Genomic DNA, 20,714 nt, shown 5'->3' on the forward strand with positions numbered 1-20,714 from the left:
AACCAGACCCTCCAGTCTGATGCCCGTCTTTCTCCCTCTTAAGTGGGTGGTCCAGGGAGCTTTTAGGGGCGGGGTCCGCTGTTTCAACCCTCCTACCCTCGTTCTTTCTTGAAACATGCTTTAATAGAGAAAGTATGCAATGCATACAGCTCTGCTACAACCCCCCACTATACTGCATCTGGGGTATTCGTGACTGGACGTCTGGGGGGATCACACACATTTCCGATTAGGAGGAGGGAGGGAGAGAGAGAGAGAAAGAGCGAGGGAGCGAGAGAGAGAGAGAGAGAGAGAGAGAGATTACCCTTTCATTCCAGCCAATGAGACGGTCGATACACTAAGATTTTCATAGTTGTGCAGGAGCACAAAGTGAAGTGAGTGTGTGTGAACTTCCAGGTAAAACTGCAAACCAACTTAAGGTAAGTCGAACCGCCTCTGCTCCCTCTGTTATTTGGCGCTGGCTGCATGGGCAGGATTGCTCAGCCAGAACATGGAGCCTATAGCCTAAATGTATGTTCTGCTTTTGAAAGCAGAGGTTTTGCACCTGTGTTGCTTGCCTTTGTCCTTGGCAAAGTTTTTTTTTCCTCCTTCTTCCTCCAGCTCTTTCTAGCACACGGTTCATCCACTTTGGCGAACCTGTTATCGGTCCAAAAACCCAAACACATTAGAGATCGATTGCGCAAGTGATGGAAGCAGGGGGATGTTGTTTGGTCAGCGTCGACTTTACGCTTTAAAACACTGCTGGCCTGTTGCTCGACTGTTGTTTTGGCGTTTGCATGTGCCAGTTACCCAACTCAAGTCGACGCTTTGAGCTCACGGGTTCGCTTCAGGAGCGCCTCGCGCACCTTGGTAAACGCTGTAAAAGAATGTGTTTTTATGGTTGCAATTGCCGCCCATATGCAAAAAGTACATTCAGTCCCGTACTTGACTGCCAAACGCGGACTAGTTGAGCGGACGGTCTGCTGCTGCACGAGAAGTGCACGTCGCCTGTTGAGTTGTTTGGAAACGAGTTTTAAAAGCGACGAAACGACGTCGTGCGTCTCGTTTGGCTTTAAATCGTTTCAAGCGAGGACGTATTTCTCAAATTACTCCGACTTCCTGCTTCGGTGCGGCCGTTTTTGATAGGCTGTGTTGGCAATTAGTGTTTGGCACATTCCTCGCAGAGCTGCCCGTTGTGGTAAGCGACCACCTTGGGACATTACCAAAAGTCAGTTTTAAGTGGTTATTTATTGTTTGTTCCACCCATGGAAATAAATCCATCACGTTTACAGATGGTTCGACCAGTGATCAAAGTGGAATATACAGTGTTTACAGTACCAGTGCTATTAATCAGGCCCGTGATGGGCTGCAACTAGAGCTGAAACAAGTCAGTCGACAAAATAATTGACCAATTGATTTTTTTTTTAAATTTATTTATTTTTATTTATTTATTTATTTATTACAAAGACTTAACTGGCAATTGTTGTGAAAATCGATTTAACGTGCAAAGTAGTTCTTTCTAGTTTTCATGCAGAAATGCAAACGTTATAGCCACCTGAATGTTGGTCAGACAGTCCAAGCGACACGAAGACGTCCTGAAGGGCTGCAGGAGCTGTGAAGGCCATTTCTCGCCATTTTATTGAGTAGACAGTTAATCAGCTGCAAAGGCCTATTTAGAGATTACAGATTTACTTTGTAAATCCACCTTTTTCTTGGGCCTATAAAATGTCCAAAGTGACCAAACCAAATATATTTACCTAAACCTTACACATTACTATAAGCAATTAAACGACTATTACATTATCCAAATAGCTGTAGCTTTATTTCCCAGTTTTGCACTACAGGCTGCAAACTGTAAATTTACTAGTAGTTTCAGTTCTTTTTATTAAGTTTTTGCATGTGGCGTCTTTCATTTCTTGCAAATCATTGTCTGAGTTGCACAAGTTTTACATTAAAAATGTCGCATCACCACACGTACAACATGCAACGCCTAGCAGAGGTCAGATGGAAGTGGGCAGTGTAGTACAGTAGATGCAGATTTTGGATGGTAGATTGAGTTGTGAATATCTGTGCTACTTTTAGTCTCTGCACACCACTCTCATGTTTCCTTGCATTTGCCAGACCCCTGTCTGTGTTCCGATGAACCTGGTGCCAAGGCTTATGTATAAGCAGTTCCCACGCTTGCTCTTGGAAAAGAGTCCTGTGTGATCCTGAATTATCCTGTTAATGATGCCATTAAGCACTGATTGGAACTCATTGTGGTAATTGTGCAAAAAGAAAATTATTTGAAGTGGTATAATAGAGCTGATTATGCTAAATTTGTCAGAGACGATTGCTGCACTGCATTCAAAACTAGTCATTTTTTCCACGTTCCTTTGCTCACATCTCCAGCTCCTGATACTCAACTCTGCTCCTCTTTAAGCCCTCGAGGCCGCTGCTCCAGGCTTTGATGCCCACACAGTTTGAAGCAGGTGGACAGACGCAGGCATGAGTAACAGTGGGACCAAAGAGCCATCTCCTCAGCCAAGCACTGCCCAGTCACCTCCTGAGCCTCAGCGTAGGGGCAGAGGTCGACCAAGGAAACAGCAGCAGGTAGGACTCCATTCATTAAGCGATGAATGTGATGAGCTTTGTCTTACTGAGCCGATGGCTTGTTTACATCTACTAGATCCACATCTAATGTTTCTCCACAGGAGCCCGTTGGACCACCAACTCCAAAGCGGCCAAGAGGACGACCAAAAGGCAGCAAGAACAAAGGCCCCAGAACTGCACTGAAGGTTGAAACTGATCAGAGTATAACTTTATCACAATCAATTTGTTTCAAATAACCAAACATTACATAATTGAAATTGGCGTAATAAGAAAGCTGAAATAGATGCAGATGCTTAGGGTTTAGTGGCAGTGTCTGCACTTTTTAAAAAATAATTCTTTGCAATCTTAGTGGGCTTAACTTTGCAATGTACCTGTGTTAGTGAGGTTTTTTTGTGTGTGATACAATTTAATTCAATTATACTTTTGTGGCTACAAAGCAGCCATCATAAGGGCAAATATGAGGTTGCACAACAAAGACAGAAAGAAAGACAAGCTCAAGTTAAATCACTGCAGGTTTTATGCCTCATGCGTTATTATTCTGACAAATAAAATATTGTCTTGTCAGGAACAACGATTGCATTCCATAAGTGGCGGGAAGTATCAGAGTGGATGGACTTGCTTACACCACCTTAAAACATTCTTCAATACAACAATTTCTTTTGAGCTTTAAAGACTTATTTTACTGTAAAGATCAGCAATTTTCTGGCAATAGACTCGTGAATTATTTGATTAGTCTTTTCACGTATAAACCAACCAATGTTCATCGTTTTGCTGCTTGTAAAATTAGACATAAATTTGTGTGCATATAAAAAAATCGTGTTTTACTGTAAAATAAAGTGTAAAATAAAGAAAACTTGCTGTAGAAGGTGTGACCTCATCATCATAGATCCACAGCTTGTAGTGGATCAACTATTTGGCTAATCATACAAAAATATGCTAAAAAATACAATTTGAAATTTTTCTGTTTTGTCAGGAGACATCAGACTCACAAGAATTGTTTTTATTCTTCATCACTAGCTCTGAGGGGGAAGTGTTATTGTCAGGCAACTGAGCTTGTTAAACTTGTTACAACATGGCAGAGAGAGGTATTTCATGTATAAGCCTGCAATTAGACATGGCAAATCACACAAATCCATCCTTTGTGTTTTCAACCTGAACATTTCCCAGAAGAGATGGATTTTAAAGAAAAAAACTCCACGAATATTAATTTAAACGTTCCTCTTTAATTGTTTAAAATCATTTTACATGGTTGTGATAGGCCAAGTAAACTTTGCACATGCTGATGCCTGTGAAAGCTTTAATTTGGCATATTGTTCATCTGTGCAGGCATTGTACATGCATACATCTCCTACCCCTTGCATGTTTTTGCACTAAATTCTGAAGTTTTGTTTCAACTGTTGACTTTACCAACAGGAGTTGTACAAGCCCCATCAAAGTATTCACCAAAATGTTTCTTCAATTAAGGAAATGGTGCCACTCCTGAGAGGGGTGTTCCCCCCCTTGACCTACAGGAAACTGTATCTCGCAAATAAATATGGCTGCTGGATTGAAGATTGAAAAACTACAATACTCTAAAGAAAACCGCAGGATTTGTGTTTTCAACCGTTTTTCTCTTCCTCTGCAGAAAGTAGAACCCATTGGAGAGAAGCGACCACGTGGGCGACCAAGGAAATGGGTATGAAGCAATCACTGCCATTCATGGAGTTAATTGTAAATGTATGTCCAAAGCCTCCAAGGTGTCTGTGTATGCTGGAGCTGAGCAGTCCTTGAGGGCCCGTTTTCCTTCATGTTTAATTAATTCTGCTGCCTCTCTTTTCACAGCCCCAGAAAGTAGTGCTAGAAGTAACTGAAGAACAGCAGGTGAGGAAAACGAAATCTTTAAAGGGCAGTAGGGTGGTCCGGTTTTGTTTTGATGTAGCACTTTGAGACGCAGGTTCCCACAACTGACACGCTGTTGTTGTTGTGAAAGGGCCGTGGTTTGAATAATGGAATTAGGGCCTGTGTTTAAGATACGCTTGAGACAACTTCACAAAATAAAGTAAACCACTTAACATTCACAGCCGTGTTCCCCACTATATCAAATTTATGGCTTAACAAACTTAGCAGTGGCTTTGCGGCGGAATCCTTAAAACATTTACAATCATCAAATCATTGAAGTCTCTTGCAGTGTAATCTGTATTATTACAAGTCACTTTCACAGTTTGTGACTGTGGTGGAATGTGAGCCCTGCTTCAGTTGGGCAGAAATCTCATTTTGTGTCACACGTTTACCTTTTGACTAATGTCAGTTACATTTATGTTGCCAGACCTGCAGTGCTGATTTGCATAGCTTATCTTATTTATTAATATCAAAAGTTCATCATCAAAGAAAAAGTACATTCAAAAGTCCCCTGTACTCTTTAGTGAAGCTGCAACTAAAACAACACGCTATAATCTGGCCTGCAAACTCTATAGGGTGAGTAAAAAAACAAAACAAAAACATTAACAGTTGCACAAGCAGTGTATGCACTGTACATTTTTATAACCAGTCTACTCACAGGTATTGATAAAAACCTAAAACAAAGAGCAAAATACAAAAAATAATGTCTAACATGAAGTTTTAAAATGTTGAATCTGCTTGAAACTAGTAGGTAAAGTTTTCTAGAAAGTTGCACCAACTAGTGATGAATATTTATATAATACATATATTTTCTACTAAATGTTATTTGCCCCCTTTAAGATAGTTAATCTAGTATACTCAGTAGCTTGCAAACTCAAGTCCCTAAAATGACATGGTGTTGACATGTCCTCCATGAAGCTGCAGATACTGTTTTTTTTTTAAGCTGCTTTTAGTCCTGGTAGGATTTACTGATAGCAATAAAAGTGAGATAGAGAGAGAGACATGATGGAAACACAGCCGCTAATCTACTAGGATCCGCAGGTTATATAAAATTAGGCTTAGTGATGTGCAGCCTGTTGACTTTAAACTGGTTGTGGCACAGAATCCCATCCTCTGGCTTTGTCATTTTCACAATAAAGTCCTTTATGCTATATGTATACACTCAGCTGCCACTTTGTGGGCTACACTTAATGCATTAAGTGTCACCATAACGCTCATGGTCCATATTCTGAAAAGTGTCCAGTTAATTCCTGATAAATATGCAGTACTGTTGATCTGTATTGGAGTATTGGTAAAGTAGTGACATCAGTGAAAGAACAGAAATTCCTCTTAGTGTCAATACAAAGCCTTTCCTTATATTTTTCTATATCTGTTAATGGAAGAACATCCCAAATAATTCCATCTTCTGAAAAGTGCCCCAAAATCTAACAGTTGTAAAAGGGAAAGACTTTCAAGAAGCGAAACTGCCTTTTTTCTCGTGTACTGAAGCACATTGTCTTTAATTAATCCTTTTCACTCCCCTGCACGTTGCGTATCTGCTCTTTTTAAATATATGGATTTCACTTTGCGCAATACTATTTCAGTTCAGTACTCCTAGGACTTGTGTATGTTACAACCTTCTTAGGCCTTGGCACATTTTTACTATAATGCAACTATAAGACCACTTAAAAACTCATTACCTTAGCACATTTGATAGCAAAGCTGTGAATGCACATGCTTCTTGTGCTTCATGTACACTGACTTCATGAGGATATGCCAAATTCTTGAAAATTCACAGATGCCGTTGCTAAATTCCCCAGATAAACCGCCAGAAACATCATCTTGTGACACCAAGTGCTTCTCTGTAACTTTGGTTCGTTTAGCCACCTTTTTTTTTCTTCTTCTTCTTCTTTTTTTTTTTTAAATTTCAAATGAAATTGCACAACAGTTCTCACCGAAGCGGGGCAGTTCTCTTGATGCCCCTCGTTTGTCTTATCGCATCCTCTCCACTAAGCAGTTTGTCAAAGGGGTTGAGATGCTTTAAGAACTGAAACCGTTGAGACAGACTCCATTTCTCAGACGCACACACATGAAGGGGAAGAATGAGTCAATATAGTGAGGGGAAACCTGCTCTAACTGTTCTCTTCCCCTGTCTTTTTGGTTTCCTGATGTAACCGTCATCTTCCTCACATTTCTGGGTCTGACAGCTGGAACCTGCTTCCTCGCACGCAATCGCTCCATGAGATTTTAACAGTCATTCTTGTATTCTCGTGCGTTTTCTAGTATTGATTCATGTGCTTGAGCATCATGAGTCAGTAGACCAAAAGAGATAACAACAAAGTGAAAAGTGTTTTGGGTTTTTTTTTTTTTCGGTGTCCTGCTGTTCCAGGGCGCTTCAGAAGAGGCTGAGGAGGGTCCCTCGTCATCTCAGGCGGCAGCACAGGAGGAAGGGGAGTAGATAGGGCACCTCTCTACCTACCTCAAGGTTTGGCCTCAGATAAACAGGGGTAAACTCTGACTCCTATCTGTGATGGGGATTCAGGAACACACAGACACACACACACACACACACACACACACTCAAAAGTAATTGCAGTCAGTAATTTCTTCTCCTGATGTGATACCCTGGATTTGTTATCGATTTTTAAGAGTTTTGGATTTTTGGTAAGCAAACTGTGTTTTAACATTGGAGTTTTTGATCTTTCAATAAGGTTTATTGAAAAGGAGTAGTTCCACTTTTTGGGAAATGCACTTATTCTCTTTTACTGAGACATCCCATTTTCGCATATAAATATGCAGTTCCTACCTGCAGCATCTCTAAAGCTTGCACACAAATATTGTCTCATTTCTGAAATCAAAAAATGTAAAAGCAGTTTTTGTGGTCGTTTTAGACGTGCCTGCTTCTCGTGTGACTTTAAGCAATAAAGGAAAAACAAAAAAGGTGCATTTCCCATAAAAATTGAACTATTCCTACAAGTATGCCAGCTTTCCTGAGCCCCTTAGTGTGCATGGGTGCGTGTGAGCGCGTGTGTGCGGCGGTTGCATGGAGAGGGGACTGGGCTGCAGGCTGAAATGAGAGTGAGAAAAACAAAGGAACCAAACTGAATCGTTTTTATTGAAACATGTTTCTAAATCAAATGTCACGAACCCTCGTATGAAACATCGTTAAAATATAGACACAGTGCGCTGAAGTCATTATGATGAAAGTTGTGTGAAAGGTTTAAACTGAAAATGAAATATCAAATTATTTGAGGGGCAGGGCAGGGGCTCCTTCCAAAAAAAAAAAAAGATTAAATTGGATCCAAAAAAGTGACATTCAGGGTTTTTTTTTTTCTTTAATCCAGCAGCTGATTTGAGAGAAAATGTTTGAATATTTCATTTAGAAAAGAGAAACCCTTCACACATCATTTAGTCAACAAGGATGTTGACATGTCATTTTTTTTTTTTTTGCCACACTCAGGATTCACTATTAACAGTGCTTTTACACCATATTGAAACCTCAGGTACAAAACTATTCAGGAACATGTTGTCTACTCAGAAATAATTATGGTGCTGTGTTTGTTGTGCATTTCTGATCTGTATTTGACATTACCAGTATGCCTTGACACAAAGACCTCATTTAAACCTCAGTTACCTTCAGTTTCTTAATCTCTCATTCTACCTCAGTAACACAAAAAGATCTCCTGCAAAGTAATCCTTCGCTCTCTCAACAGTGATATACACAATTACTGTACACACACACACACACACAAACACACACAGGTTTTTGTGCAGATATACAGTACGATTACACGCGAGGTTTTCAGGCCTGCAGGCCGACACGTGGAAGCAGATGTTACACTCCAGTTGAGGAGTACAAATAAAAGCATCAGTATAATTTCTTTTTTTTTCTTTTTTTAAAAACTGTATTTGATATAAACTGAAGTGAGATTTTGTTTGCTCTCCTGGGAAATAAAATGCAGCCAATAGTTTACAACAACCTGATGAAATACTTGCTTTTTAGGGTGCAGTTCCTCATGAAATACTTGTTTTTGTTTTTGGGGTGGGTTGGGGATTGTTATTCTTTTCTCATTTTTATTCTATCATGTATTTTCTGATTCTTACACTGTAAATTGTATGTGTGACACTCTTAATACATGGCAGCAAATAACCACAAAGTGCTGAAATACATAAGCGTTATGGCTAACTTTAGGCACCGGCCATACCAGACCGACTAAGGCTATAACAACAAAACACCTCGTTGTACTGAAGGTATTGGGAGTGCGTTTTATGGTCTATCGGTTAAACAAGTTTAACTTTTTTTAGTTTCATAGAGCGGAAGAGCGTCGTATCTCGTTGCAAATTTTACAGTCTTCCTTTAAAGGATCGTTTCACTTACCTCTAAAAGCATGCAGCTACACAGCTACGGTATGTACACCTCAATGCAACAAAGCGCATGGGATTTATTTTGTGGTGCTTAATGAACTTTTTCCATTGAAACTACTTTCTACTTAAGAATATGTTGACAAAGTGGTTTAAGACTTGTCCACACTAACATACTGTGGTAACTCCCAGTCTGTAAGAACTCTATAAATAAAACTCAGTTCATCTCCATTGTATTAGGATGCATTCAGAAATCTTTAAAAAAAGAAATGGGAGATTTTCAAATAGAAACATTCATTCTGAACTAGCTGCATGCCAACAGAAAAAGTGAATGTAGTATTTTTCACCATGAATACAGTACTGTGCAAAAGTCACCATCATTTCTATATTTTGTATACAAGGAGCCAGACTTTCTTGTAATGTTTTTTAGGTGGTCTTGAGCAATAGTTCTCCAGGTTTTCTGAAGGTCTTTCAAAGGTTTTCTTTGGATATTGGCTACTTTCTCACTCACTTTCAGTCCAGTCTTTGTAGCTGACCATTAATATAGAAATGTTTTTGTTTGTTGAACCACTAAACGCTGTGCTATGAATCATTGACGCATAAAAAAAGGCACCTAACTCAAGGGATGAACAGTGCTGTGTCTACACATAACAGACAACTTGACAAAGAACCAATTATAAGTTCTTTTTAAGTATCTTTGGGCACTTAAAAAGAACATAGACTTCTTTAGTTGAATCTACAAAATAAAACAGGCAAATAGTAGTTTTGCTCCAACAAGGTGACTCATAAAGAGCTACTAGAAAGAAAATCCAGCAAAGCCCTGATTCAGGACCTGAAGGGTATACATGACCCTTCAGCTGATTTATCTGCTGTTCAAGCCTCATCAGAAATGGTTTTCTGCCATTCTTAAGGCAGAAATGAGGAGAAAAGGATGAGGTGTGCCAAATTACACAAAAACTGGACCAAAAATCAGTAGCAATGGGGCTTATGGATTGATAAATACAAATTTGAAGTTTTGGGTACAAATCACACAAAGGAACACTATCAGTCATGGATTGGCCTCCTCAGAGCCCAGACCTCAACGTTATTGAAGCAGTGTGGGATCATCTTGACAGAGAACAGAACAAAAGAAGAGCTTTGAGTATCCTTCAAGAAGCTTGGAGAACTATTCCTGAAGACTACTTAAAGAAATTACAAAAAGTTTACCTAAGAGAGTTCAGGCTGTGTTAAAGAATAAAGGTGGTCATACCAAATATTGAGCTTTTTTTCTTTAGAAACTGTATTTCCATGTGTCTGAATGTTTCAATAAGTTGCTGCACCTATTTCCCAATTTCCTAGCAAAATTTAAATAAATGAGTGGCTCACGACTTTTGCACAGCACTGTATGTCTCTGGCACCAGACAGTAATGCAGGGAAATGAAATTTACAAAAAAAATGTAATTGAACATTAAAGGTATTTCATATATATATATATATATATGTGTGTGTGTGTGTTCGTAGATAGTAAATCTGGTTTCTATCATGAATCAACATAAGTAGCCACATATATATATAGAATAATCTGGAGAGCTCAGGATGTCTTTTTCCTCATGGAGATGTTTCTCATACAAATGACTGAATCCTTTATGTCTAAAACATCAGAGGTTAAGAAATTTCCTGCCTCCGTGTAGTTTAAAAAATGTTTTTGAGAAGTCGTTTTGTGAACATTTATTCAAATTAGATATCACTTACAAGTTGCTAATTACTGCACATTACTTGAATATCACCATTATTTACTGTATATATGTTTCTTCCACGTAAAATGTACTTATATTATCACTGATATGTTGTATTTCAGTCATTTCATGTATTTCAGCATTGTTGACAAAATTGCAGCCGGATTTAGATATTGATTCAGTGTTCATCTGCATTGACTTTAATTTTGTTTTTTGTTTTCTGGGTTGTTTTTTTTTTTGACTATGCTCCCTGGACTACCTCTGAAAACAGACACGCCTGGGTCATCTCTGGGGGAAACTCTTGGTTAAATATGTCTAATAGTTCCCATTAGACCTGCAGGTCATGTGGATCATGAAATTTTGAAGTAACTGTCAAACTAGTACTGTCGTAGTCCACATCACTCATCTCACTACATTCATATGATCATTAGTGAATGGAAGTCAGCCTTAAAGGGTGCCTTTTAATTTAACTACAGCTGAGTCAATGTGTGTTATTTTACAAGAGCTGTCTAGATATTTACTCTCTAAATGGGGACAATGTTTTGTGATTTTACTGATAGTTATATAGTTACATACAGTACTTGATCCATTTTCAACTCTTGAAAAGGTTGAAGTGTAACTTGAGAAATCATCTTTTTATGCCTTACTCTTAACACCATTTTGTAGTTATGTTATGTGTTGATGTGTCCTCATCCACTTCCTTAATAGAACTCACAAACCTGTGATATATATTTTGTTTTGATTCTTTACCTTGTGATTTGTGTTACTCTACGTCTGCGCATCACTTATCAATAAAATATCACCTATCAACTCCTTTGTTCTAGATTTGTACAACAAGAACATTTCGTTAGAAATCGGTTTAAATAACTTTAATGAACACACACGCAGAGAAACAATCCATAAATGCTCACAAAAGAATAAACCGACTGGGGAGAAACACTTTACTTAAGGATGGAAACACATCCAGCTTTGAAGCTTGTCAGAAATGTAGGACCACAAAATCACTAGAACACAGATACACACTTCTCTCTTATGAAACATAGAAGTAGATACTGAAGCTCAGAAGAACTTCCCTGACAAGCTACCAAATATTTTAACAGCAATGACATGACATGATTTTTTTTTCCTTAAAAAAAGTGCATCCCACTTCATTTGTGCGCCATATGATAACAGTGCAAGATCATACGTGATGCTTCCCGTTGCCCTTCCCTATCATACATGCAACCGCTGCCGTTCCACGCACGGTGACGATACCCTTCATGAGAGCTCCAGTTGCTCCGCCACACAGTCTGGTTTCCCTTTATAGAGGCCAGCAAACCTCGCAAACTGATTTTATCCAATGGAAGAGAGCTGTTAAGCGTTGAGAGCTTTGGCTACATCTGTGAAGACAAGACGACTGGGCCTTTGTGTTGTCCCTTGGGAGCTTGTAAGAGTCTGCAGGAAAGCGGTAGCAGGAAGCAGGAAAGCGAAAACCGTTACATTAAGATCATGTGATGACACAAGCTTTATAGTGTCATTAGTAATAAAAGAAAGAAGGACAGAAGGAAACTATACAATAGCTAAATTATTCTTTTCCCAGTAATGTTTTGCTACTTTAGGACAATAAGAGCACCTACACAGACTTAGCATTTTAGGTTTAAACTGATTCATTACTGAAACTAGAAGATTTGTACCAGAGGCCACAGACCACAGATAATGTAAATCATAAAATCCAGAATTATGAAAATACCAGCATGCATTGTAAAACCGATTGATGCTGTTATGCTGGTTGTTTTACACAGCCAAAATAAAGTTTTGATAAAAATATTAAGTTTTAGAAGCCATTTTTAGGCTTTCAAATGCATTTAATGCACAACATCAACAAGGACACAGTGGGATAGATTTAGTCGACACGTATGAGATACATCTGAAAACTCTGAAAATGTGTTTGCTTCATGTGGCCCCTGGGGTAGTTTATGTGTAAGTATATAGTTGAAAGAGTGTGAAGGAAAGCATGTGAAAGGTAATATGAATGTAGGTTCAAAGGAAAAGGCAGTGTGATGTAGCACTGTTTGTCCTTCATGTATATACTCTAATGCAGATTAAGTCTATGAATTTAGGGTTGTAGTTTTATTTGAGATACAGATACAAAGACAGCATGAAAGAATAAGGGTAGTGAGGAAAGAAATGGAGAAATGGTTGAAATGACACACAGGCGATACTTTACCATTTTTGGCCTTTTACAACTATGCCATTGTCAAAACTTCAAAGGAATTAAAGAAAATAAAGAATTATGACAACGAAAACACTTAATAGGGAAGCAACCTCATAAGAAAAACATACAAAAAATCTGCACTGAAATCTTCAGATTATACATAAAAATAAACACAAACAGTAAAAAAGAAAAACTGCTACTTGGAAAAACTGTCAGTCCTACCTTGGCGTTGGGCCCTGTGATGCTGCCTTCCCGGCCGTGATCCAGTAGTTCCTGTTCCAGCAGGTCATCTTGTTCTTCAGCCGGATCGAAGTTGTACATGGGCATGAGCTGGTGTCTCAATTTCTCCAACCTGTATGATGACAGGTTAAAGATGAGTAAGAGGGAAAAGGCTGTGAAATTAACATAATAATCATGTTGAACACATACTGAGCCAAATTTCTCTGTGTGATCCTAGTGGTACTAATTTGAGCAAATGATTTGCTTTTTTCAGGAATGATTATGCACTAGGGCTCAATGCAAGCTTAAACCAGTGAAATACCTAATAAAGATATGTTTTAGTTGAGTTAGTGGTGCATATTTTGGCACAGTGAACTTTGATTATTTTCTTTTTGTAAAGACTCAAAACAGATGGTAATCCAGCCTTGCTTGGTTGTGGCAACTTACCGCTTCCGTTTCCTGATATACAGCATCTGGAATGGAGAAGCAAAGATATGACGGAGAAAGTCAAATAACTTTTATGTTTTATACTGTGTGAAATGGTTTTGAAGAGACCATGTTAAAATGATTCCTTACTATTGCCACTGCTAAGCCAATGACTGTGATGATGCCAAAGGGTACGAGCAACATTCCCATGCCTGAGCTCTCAATCACGACTTCTGGCAACGTGGTGGCATTCAAATTGGTCTCATTTGTCGTTATAGTCACAGTCATTAACGTTCTTGAGGTGATATTGTCTCTGCTTCCAGGACTTGTCGAGAGGAAGGGAATTGTGGAGGTTGTGGGGGTTGTGGCAGTTGTTGAGAAAAAACTTGTAGTTGTCCTAGTTCCATTTGCAGCCATGGTCGAGTGTAGCTGTTTCAACCGGAGTGTGGATCTTCACTATTTGTGTAGATGCTGTTATACTGCTTAGCCTCTAGTGTGTGTCATGATCAGCAAAAGTGTCTTCGTGCTGGTCCGACATCTCCTGAGGCATTGACGCATCGTTTTTTTTGGCCATAAGATCTGTAAAATAAAACCTAACACATGAAGGAGAAGCTGATAACTATTTTGCTACAATGAATCTGTACAAGGTTTCATGTGATAAAATGAATTGAATGAACTATAACCATATTTATGAAAATGCTTACATCTTATTTTCTTATTGCTTTTGTGCACTCGTGATTTAAGTAAATCTTTACAAAAAAAAAGCAAAGAATTAAACATTTCACTTTTGGAACCCTCACCCTCATATTTACTCTAACCGTGGTGATTGTGCCAGTGGGTTGTGGTAGGTGTTTTGGGCAGGATGTGGGTCGTAAACGCACAGAAGGAAATCGGTATGCAGAAAAAAAAAGCTTCATGAATTTCAGAGGAATGGTAAGCGTTCAAACTTCAATATGCACTGTGAGGAAATGTGTTGGCAGCGTATTCTAACGTCAAAATCAACTTACATCCACCCACACACACACACACACACACACACACGCACACACTCACACAGGTTCCATAAATATCCTCTGCATCCAAGACTTGGTACATGTGCCTTCCACTATGCACATCCCATGAGAGTGCAAAGCAGTTTTTCCTTAAGATTTACATTATATGAGGAGTGCTAAAAGACGAACATGCTTTCCATTTTGTTATGTGGTGACACAGAAAGGCATAGACATATGATCCATTCCTCCCTCCTCATCCTGTCTGCTTGTGCTCTTAATGAGGAACATGTGCAACTGAAGCCAACCAATGAAAAACAAAGACTGGATTCAGTCATTGCTCTTGTCCAGTTAGCAATTCCTGCACTCCACAAAGACGGAGCATGCACCATTTTACACGGTCTTTGTGAGGATGATTGTATGATTGTATTACCATGTGTTACGGATGCGTGTTAATTTTAGTTAACGTGTAGTGGATCTCAGCTGTCCTGCACTAACAGCTGAGCTATTAATCCTGCCACCAGGACCAGCTCTTACTCATGTGTCCTCTCAGATTAGAGATCCATACGTACCTTAACATACAACATGCATGCTCAGAGGTGACCTGCGGCAGACTAGGGGCAGCTAAAGACAGAGAATTTTCACTGTAAGAGGCAACATTTGCTCCAGTATTTGCCCCTCCTCCTCCTCCTCTTCTGCTTCCCCCTTTAGCAATGCAGGTATGGCACAGGCTGTTTACATTGACAAAACAGCCATTTTCTCTGAAGATGGTTTCCACACGTCAAAGAAACCCTACCCTGGTAACCCCCAAGATCTTCCTTTCCAGTTCTTCGATTGCCTCCTAGGATCTACTCCCGTCGTCTTGCCCTTTCTTGTATTTCACACAGCAGAGGTTGCTCTGGGGATGCTGCAAACAGAGATCAGTGCGGCAAGCTCCCTCCCCTTTCACCCTGCAATTGGTCTAATGGCTTCAAGATGATGAATGTGGTTGGCTCCCTCAGCTGTCTGTTTGGCTTTGCAAGGATGAGAATGGGATTTAATGGCACTGCACACCAGATGCTGTCAGACCCATGTGAATGACTGCATCCGGGTGGCAGGTCTGAGGAAATTAACCCTGTGATGTCTTCTGTCCAAACCTCAATGACCCGAATTCCCCCAGGAACACATGAACAGAAGAAGAAACCAGCAAAGAATTCGGCATTAAAATTTTGTTTCACTGGTAAGGATTTGTACAGTTGCACAAAAATCCCCACACAGATAAATGACTGAACAGATTTTATTTTCCTTTTTTTTTTGTGTCGATTCTAAGCAAATCTGTAGATTCTTCAAGTCATTTTGAACAAGTTCCCAGTCATCGTTGCCACAAATTCTGAAAAAATAAAAACAAAATCATTATTATTCGTTTCAACCTTTTTGGTATGTGACACTGTGGGTATAATAGTACAATTCTTATACATTACAACCCTGCATAACATATCTTACTAAATTTGTTCAGAGATTTTTTTTAATAGACAACAATATTTTACAAGTTAAAATGCTTTCTGTAGTCAATTACAGTCACTGGTTTAATAATACAATTAGGTTGATTAGTAATTTCTGCCTATCTGTGTTGTCTAAGCTTTTATGCCAAGACCTCTATTCCCAGTCACCTTCTCCAGCTCCTTTAAGGCAAGACCCAAGGCAAGCCATCTGAGAGGCTTAATCTCTTCAGCAGGACCCAGATCTGTCTCGGGATCTCCTCTTAGTTGGATATGCCTAAAATACCTCACCGAGGAAGCACCCAAGGGACCCTAGTCAGATCCCAAAACTAAATAAGCTGGATCCTTTTAATTGTGGACTGTTAGAAGTTTCGAACCCTTCATGAATTACTGCTCCTAACTCAATGTCTAATAGACCCGGCAGCGACCCTTCAGAGGAAGCTCATTTGTAGATTTAGATAAAATGTGTAAAAACAATAATGACTTGATACACTGAACATTTTCTGATTGATTTGAACAAAATAAAATTAATCACAAACATCAAGATGATAAAATATAAAAGAGAATGCATATAACATGCCTTCATAATCAATCGTCTCCATCTCTATCTGCCTCCATCGATATTAAACATGAAAAAACCCCTGAAAATATTAAAGACAAATTCAAATTAACACTAAGGGAAACTACGATGGCGTATTAGGGCGACGTTAAGAAAATTATAAATTATTGTCCAATTTGAGAAAGAAGTTGAAATGTGGAGATTAAAGTCGTTGTTTTCAAGTCAAACAACTGCCATGGCTGATAGTGAAACAACTTGATGAGCTGTCTTATTGTGTCTTGTGATGCAACACAACTGGATGGGAGTGTGACCATCGACATCCTTGCATCTGTCCATTTCCAGTCATTTTATTTTGCAAACCCAACCAACTCATTCAAATTTGTGTTTTTTTTCCTTCTGACCAGAAGCAGCTTTCTGCACCATCTCTTCAATGGTGTTATACTTCTCACTACACTGTGTTTATGTGCTGAAAGAGAAATAATTTATTTTTTACTAAAACTGATCCTGAAGTATGATTTCACTAGCTCGTCTGCGCAGGTCATTTTGTAGAGCGTATAGCAGCCGTGGCAGTTGTCTGACTTGACACGACAACTTCAATCTCCACGTTTTGACTTTTTTCCTCACAGTCTTTTATGCTCAAAATGAACAATAATGTTTTTATTCATAATGTGGCCCTAACACTCCTGTGTAGAAAACAGTGATTAGCATATCCATGCTTACTGTGTTTTTGCTGAATATGTTATAGCTTGATTTGAATCAGGGAACTTTTGTGCTGTGTAAGAGTGGAGAAGTATGATGTCTTTGTTCTCTCTTGCCCTCTTTATCAAATACTCTAAAAGCAGCTCTGTGTTCAGAATCCTGGTTCTTCGTTCTTTCATGGTATAGAACCACGAGACCCAGAAAGCTTTCACAGTTAAATACTCTTTTTCCTGAAACATTGCAAAAATAATACATTTTAATCTGCTCCATATGTGATTTTTATGGTGCTTTGCATATATATAAAAAATCAATACATTTACGTGTATAGGGGCTACATATAGACTTTATCATAATTACACAGTACATAATAACTACAGTTAAAGAAGATCCTCTCCAAGCAATATATCTCCTTTAAAGGGATGTATTCTTCAGATATAGATCAAAATTGTTGGTGTGTCTCAGCTTGCATTGGTTCAGACAGAAAACAGGGGAGGGAGGTGTAAAGAGAGCAGGGAAGACAATAGGAAATCGGAAACAGGAAAGGAAATTGCAATATTTCCTCCAGTTCTTCAGATGAAATGACACATAACATAACTAACACAGTTTTGCTAAGTTAAAGTGAAATGAAAACTATACTTCAGAATAAGTTAAATCCCAGGAATGCAGTGTTTCAGTGCATCACAGGTCATATAATGGTTAATTCATTATATCATTCATTTCACAAATGCAAGAAACTATTAAATCACAATAGGAACAACTGAGGAACAATGAGCATTTCATTTCTACAAAAAATAATAATTTTTAAAAAAATATATTTTTAATACAAATAAATGTATAATTTAATAGTTTAAATGTCTGACTCTGTGTGTGTGTGTGTGTATTTTCGGTTGCTTGGGAGATTCGGCAATGCAAATAATCATAAAACCACTAGACACTTCTCAGATTACACACTGTAAAACAATGCCACCTAGTGATTTACAGAGAAACCTGCAGTAAGACTGCAGCATATTTAATGTTTTTAAATGCATTTTGGAATATTATTGTTCTCTGGGAAAGCTGCTTTATGAATCCTTAATCGTTTAAGATGTGTATTAAAATTCTGGACCCGAATAGGCACAAAGGATAATACCAAAAATATCTTAAGATTAATTTATCAGATCAACATCCAACAAACATCAATTTCATATCAGCACTTTTCCTAAGGTGAATAAGCCACATTATCGCTACAGGTTTTTACTTCTCTGGTTTGGGCTGATTTTAAAAAGATAACGCTTATATTAATGTGCACATTAACGTGCAGCGGATGTAGAAAAAGACATTTCTAATGTATGTAAATAGAACCAGTTTACGTGCAACGCAGTATAATAAAGCATAACAACTGCAACAACTTGATTAAAGCTCAATCAGCAGGCAACAGAAGTAGAACCTTAAAAAGTTCTATGTCCACTTGCTAGATAGATACAGTCCAGTGCAAAAGTCTTGAGCCATGCCATGCCAAGCATGTTTTGCTAGGAAAATAGTGAATAGGTGCAGTGATTTATTGAAACATGTTCAAACATAAATTGAAATTTAGCATATAAGGCAAAAACGGTGTTTGTACATTTGAAAGCCAATATTTGGTATGACCACCTTTATTCTTCCACACAGCCTGAACTCTCATCGCAAGTTACAAGTTTTCTTGTAATTTCTTTAAGAAGTCTTCAAAAAATGTTTTCCACACTTCTTGGAGGACATTAAAAGCTCTTTTTTTAGAACAAATTATACATTTTTAAGAAGGGCTGCTAGTAACAAAGTGCCCAAAGATACAAATCATAATTGATTCTTTGGTTCTTTGCTAAGTTGTCTGTTACTAAGTTGTCTGGTTCACTTCTTGAGTTTGGTGCTTTTTTAATGCTTGAATGATTTGTATCTTGAGGTGAAGTGGTTTAACAAAAAAATTCCTATGAAAATGGTCAGGGGCAAGAACTGGGCTGAAAATGAGTGAAAAAGCAGCCAATGGCCAAAGAAAATACTTGCTATTGTTCAGTCTAAGATCACTTATATAGAGAATATATGGAGAAATTATGGGTAGCTCAAGAACTCTGCACAGTAAGATAGAGTATTTTTTTCCATAGCAAGGAATTTTGCAGGTATCTTTTTTGTCCACATCTTTGGCCATCTGAATGAGCTCGCTCTTGGTAGGATTGATTCCAGTTAAACTCATCATCCTCTCTTTTTTGATCTGTTCTTGTGATAACTTGCTGACCTGGAAGGAAATGAAAATGGGGAAACGGTTTAAGAAGTTGCAGTTTTATGCTGCTAACAATATTTTTTAGGGGATTGTTAATCATGATCTAAAACCTCTGAATTCAAATTCGTCATTTTAATTAGATATTATTCAAAATAATAACTATTAATAGTTAAATTTTAAGATAGGATACTCACCAATTTTTCAGGATTATATAGAAACGAGTCAGTGCAAGTACTGTGTGTACCGAAAACACTTAATGCACAATAAGAGGATGTCTTAGCCTCATCATTTCTAAACGTTTAATGCTCTTTCCCCAGAGTTTAGAAAAGCCTGCCAGAAGACCATTTATGGCACTTAGAGGATGGACTTGATAATCACCCATGAGGAATAATTTGATACTGATCTCACCCATCAAATGCAACACAGCTACACCAGAAAATAACTAGTTTGTATAGCTTTAAATTCGTTAAATATCAGTATTTTTAGAGAAAGTAACAGCAAAATATTGTAAACAATCAGATGCATTTTTGCGTGACCTCAGTGTCACATGACGACACAGTTATGGGAACTGCAATTAGCTTAGTGTGGCCCATTAGCAGGTGTTTGCACAGCCCCCCGGTGACTTTTATGAAAGCTGACATCCAAATAAGGGGGCACTCAACTGCAAGATGTTATTTCCAATATTGCAATGGGAACATTAAGAATTTCACATTTGTTAGCTGAGTGAACGAGCTGTGTATCGCTGTTCACTGCATTCCTCCTGTGAGCTAATTCACTGCAGAGTGCAGAATTTAAAAGGACACAACATGGAAATCAAAATTAAAAGTTATGTGAAGCTATTAGCATTTAATATGTAGATTAGATAATAGGCAACGAGATAATAATTAAATTTTTTTTTAAACATTACTACTAGCTGTCAGGTGAATTTCATGAGCTGAATTTACCAGGTCCCTGTCCTTCTAGTTAAGCAATACATGACTAATCCATTGTGACATTTGCAAATAAAAAAAATATGACCGGGAGAATTCACATACATTGAATTCTAACTTACACAGCAATGTGGGAATACTTTTCTTTCTGCATCTGCATGTTGAAATCAAATTACTGCTTTCATTCATGATCAAAATGTAATATTAAAATGACACTGACAAGCCATAAAGAAGATGGTCATGATAATCCAAATGTTATGCCATTTGTTTTTATTCCACAGGGTCACTCAGAGGTATGGTACTAAAGAGATTCTATGTATTCTTCATTTTGCTGATGGCAAAGATTATAGTAGATAAATCCTGTTGTAAAATGTGAGTCCAACAGAAATAAAGAGAGAAAGGTAAACACAGTGGCTTTTGACATGCTGTAAATTAAGAAGAGATTTGTCAAACATATTTTCAATGTTACCGATTCACATCTTGCCTTTA

The 20,714-nt window shown here is 38.2% G+C and overlaps 2 protein-coding genes across 3 annotated transcripts; one reads left to right on the forward strand and one right to left on the reverse strand.

Annotated features, from left to right (window-relative positions):
• The first annotated feature begins 121 nt into the window (after positions 1–121).
• si:ch211-161c3.6 (high mobility group AT-hook 2b) lies at positions 122–8,956 on the forward strand. 2 transcript variants are annotated; one of them, XM_031757594.2, is made up of 6 exons: positions 122–416; positions 2,368–2,568; positions 2,670–2,753; positions 4,193–4,243; positions 4,390–4,428; positions 6,815–8,956. In XM_031757594.2, the coding sequence occupies exons 2-6, from the start codon at positions 2,464–2,466 to the stop codon at positions 6,881–6,883; spliced, it is 348 nt and encodes a 115-aa protein (XP_031613454.1). In that variant the 5' UTR covers positions 122–416; positions 2,368–2,463; the 3' UTR covers positions 6,884–8,956. The 2 variants fall into 2 exon arrangements, with proteins under 2 accessions (XP_031613454.1, XP_031613455.1); XM_031757595.2 differs by having other exon boundaries at positions 2,399–2,568.
• A 1,774-nt stretch (positions 8,957–10,730) lies between these two features.
• On the reverse strand, positions 10,731–15,317 carry si:ch211-161c3.5 (uncharacterized protein C3orf18). Its single transcript, XM_031757636.2, has 5 exons — positions 14,903–15,317; positions 13,492–13,934; positions 13,363–13,388; positions 12,919–13,048; positions 10,731–11,936 (listed from the first exon to the last, which is right to left on the reverse strand). Exons 2-5 carry the CDS (start codon positions 13,756–13,758, stop codon positions 11,856–11,858), a joined length of 504 nt encoding a protein of 167 aa, XP_031613496.1. The 5' UTR covers positions 13,759–13,934; positions 14,903–15,317; the 3' UTR covers positions 10,731–11,855.
• Between the last annotated feature and the right edge of the window lie 5,397 nt (positions 15,318–20,714).

This window comes from Oreochromis aureus, linkage group 5 (genome assembly GCF_013358895.1).
Source record: "Oreochromis aureus strain Israel breed Guangdong linkage group 5, ZZ_aureus, whole genome shotgun sequence".
NCBI lineage: Eukaryota > Metazoa > Chordata > Actinopteri > Cichliformes > Cichlidae > Oreochromis > Oreochromis aureus.

Coding starts and splice junctions, on each gene's coding strand:
- si:ch211-161c3.5 (XM_031757636.2), bottom strand. CDS start 13,758: ATGGCTGCAAATGGAACTAGGACAACTACAAGTTTTTTCTCAACAACT. Junction 13,389..13,491: donor TTGGCTTAGCAGTGGCAATA/GTAAGGAATCAT, acceptor TCTCCATTCCAG/ATGCTGTATATCAGGAAACG. Junction 11,937..12,918: donor TCACAGGGCCCAACGCCAAG/GTAGGACTGACA, acceptor GCTTTCCTGCAG/ACTCTTACAAGCTCCCAAGG.
- si:ch211-161c3.6 (XM_031757594.2), top strand. CDS start 2,464: ATGAGTAACAGTGGGACCAAAGAGCCATCTCCTCAGCCAAGCACTGCC. Junction 2,569..2,669: donor GACCAAGGAAACAGCAGCAG/GTAGGACTCCAT, acceptor GTTTCTCCACAG/GAGCCCGTTGGACCACCAAC. Junction 4,429..6,814: donor AAGTAACTGAAGAACAGCAG/GTGAGGAAAACG, acceptor CTGCTGTTCCAG/GGCGCTTCAGAAGAGGCTGA.